Raw genomic sequence first — 2500 nt, 5'->3', positions numbered from 1 at the left:
TATCGTAGTCTAGTTTTCTATATTTTGGGGGCGTTTTTAATAAAACAATTATTCCACTCGCGCTTGTTGGATATGAGATGATTATAGCCAACTCGGCGCTACGCGCCTCGTTGGCTATCTGTCATCTCATATCCAACGCGCGCTCATGGAATAATTGTTAATTAATCAATGTACAGAATGGGTGTACGCAAAAATGGCAAGTCTCTTCACTGTGCTTTTTGAGTTTCTCTACTCTTTTTTCTTTACATACATGTACATGTAGGTGTATGTCATTTTGTCATGGTGACTATGCAACATGTATTGCACAAGTATAATTGATCAAATATAATTTGCTTGTTAGCCAAAGTGCATTTTCATTATTAAAGGAGCCCTTTGAGCAGTATCGAAGGACCAACATAAGCTTCTATTTCGATTCAATAAAAAAATGTCACTAGCCTTACTGGGAACGCAGAACTTGACCTTTATTTACATATATGAACTTGAGTTTTTCGCCAGCCACGTGATGAATATTGTCATCGTTCCACTGTAATTCATTATCGATGAAGTTGCTTAAGACATCATTACATTTCACATCTGGTTTGTGTGGGTTGGTGAAAATGCTTGCTAGTGTATTGTATGTACGACTACCGACCTCCAGATTTAGCTAGAAGTTCGACTTTTAGTGCGAGTATTAGAATTGAGATCGCGTTCTTAAGAAAATCACGAAACTCCTTTCTTGTCATTAAAAACTTGATTATGCCATAGTGATACAACTTATTCCAAAATTGCCGGCATTTCAGTATTCTTTTGTTTGATAGTAAATTGGCTCTTATGGCGGCCATTTTGGAATAAGGTGTATTGTGACGACAAAGAGTTTTCCGCGCAGTTGTGAAATCTCGTCACCTGTAAACCCAATGTGCGTGCTACGTTTTCTTAGTGATTCTTGTACTTCGATTTAAAGTCACTCTTTGTTTAATTGCAGAAGGTGAAGTTCCTCGTGTTCCAATCTTTGTTCGTAAAACACAGTTTCGACTTCCATTTAAGTCAGTGACTCCTGTTATTATGATTGGCCCAGGGACTGGCCTTGCTCCCTTTCGAGGATTTATACAGGATAGACACATTCAAAAACAAAATGGTGAGTATCGTTTTTGTGCACACTGAGCTTTTGCAAAAGCAACTTGACGCTGTTACGCCTTTAAAACCATCAGTTAGGGAAAAGAGAATTCTAAGGCAGCGTTCTTTGGGGACCTATACGTAGTGGGAGTGTTCCTGTTCAAAAACCGTGTCCGACCCCTTCTCTGCCTTCTCCAAGCGTTAGCTGGAAGGTCGCCCCGTATTTCGAACAATTGGAAAACGTTTTCTTTTGACAAACCTTGATCCAGTTTGACCAGTTGTTCTGTTAGTTTACCGGTATTCTGTTCGTCCTAAGCGGAAAAGGGATTATGCAAAAAATCCCTCGTAGGGCGGATGGTTGCAATACATGACCTGACCAGATACATTATGAAAAGGACCATGAGAAACTTTGTCTTTTTTACCCCCTTTTCACTTCGTAGGTAAAGAAGTTGGTAGCACGGTGTTGTTTTTTGGCTGCCGTAAAAAAAGCGAAGATTTTATATATGAGGATGAGCTAAACTCCTACGCGGAGGACGGAACTCTAAAGGATCTGCACGTTGCCTTTTCCAGAGATCAAGTGAGTGATATTCGTTTATGGCGCAACCTTTGGTACACAGATGATAATTATGTAATTGCTCATATTGCTAAAGAAGCAGGGACACAAGCTTCCGTATCGTTGCATGGTTCTCATAGCATCTTCACTCCACTCGATAGGATTAATGCGAGGTCGTATTCGTCAATTGCCGGACAGCATTTGTTGTCTACTTGAAAGTCCTAGTTGTTTGTTTGCGGTCTCAATTTATTTAGGAAGCATTTTCTGCTTATCAAGAGATGCTTCGAAGGACACTTGGCTTATTGCTACCTAGATCTTAGCTATGGTGTAAAACATCGGAAAATATGCGCTAAACAAGATTTTCTTGTTTTAAAGGAAAAGAAGGTGTATGTTACAAACCTCATGGCGGAACATAAAGACTCCATCTGGAAGATACTGGATAATGGGGGCCACATGTATGTTTGTGGGTACGTATCACCCAGCGATATTTAGAAATACAGACCATGCCAGCCAAACTTTATCCTTTACATCAAAGGGGTTTTTCTACCACAGCACGGCATTTTGAAGACAATCGATCATTGTAGAACTCTCGCGGCCATTTTCCCGAGAATCATAGATGACAATAGGCCATTTCCGAGATCAAGTCTGCCTCCTCTTCAAAGCGAGTCTAAGTGCGAAGTTTTTCTTATGAAAATTAGTTATGATTCTTTTTTTTTTTTACAGCTTTATTGGGTACTCCTCCTGCAACGTACAATATAAATTTATAATACAACACAAGAGAAAAAAATGATAATAATAATAATACTAATAATAATAATAATAATAATAATAATAATAATAATAATAATAATAATA

At 38.6% G+C, this 2500-nt stretch overlaps 1 protein-coding gene across 1 annotated transcript in view; it reads left to right on the top strand.

Annotated features, from left to right (window-relative positions):
• Positions 1–2500, top strand: part of LOC138045749 (NADPH--cytochrome P450 reductase-like) — a 54725-nt gene that overhangs the window by 46843 nt on the left and 5382 nt on the right. The window contains exons 13-15 of the mRNA XM_068892355.1: positions 962–1114; positions 1533–1669; positions 2021–2112. Of these exons, the coding sequence (XP_068748456.1) occupies positions 962–1114; positions 1533–1669; positions 2021–2112 (382 nt within the window). The remainder of the gene's footprint in view (positions 1–961; positions 1115–1532; positions 1670–2020; positions 2113–2500) is intronic.

This window comes from Montipora capricornis, chromosome 4 (assembly GCF_036669925.1).
Source record: "Montipora capricornis isolate CH-2021 chromosome 4, ASM3666992v2, whole genome shotgun sequence".
NCBI classification, from domain to species: domain Eukaryota; kingdom Metazoa; phylum Cnidaria; class Anthozoa; order Scleractinia; family Acroporidae; genus Montipora; species Montipora capricornis.
This window is presented reverse-complemented; position numbering and strand designations above follow the sequence as displayed.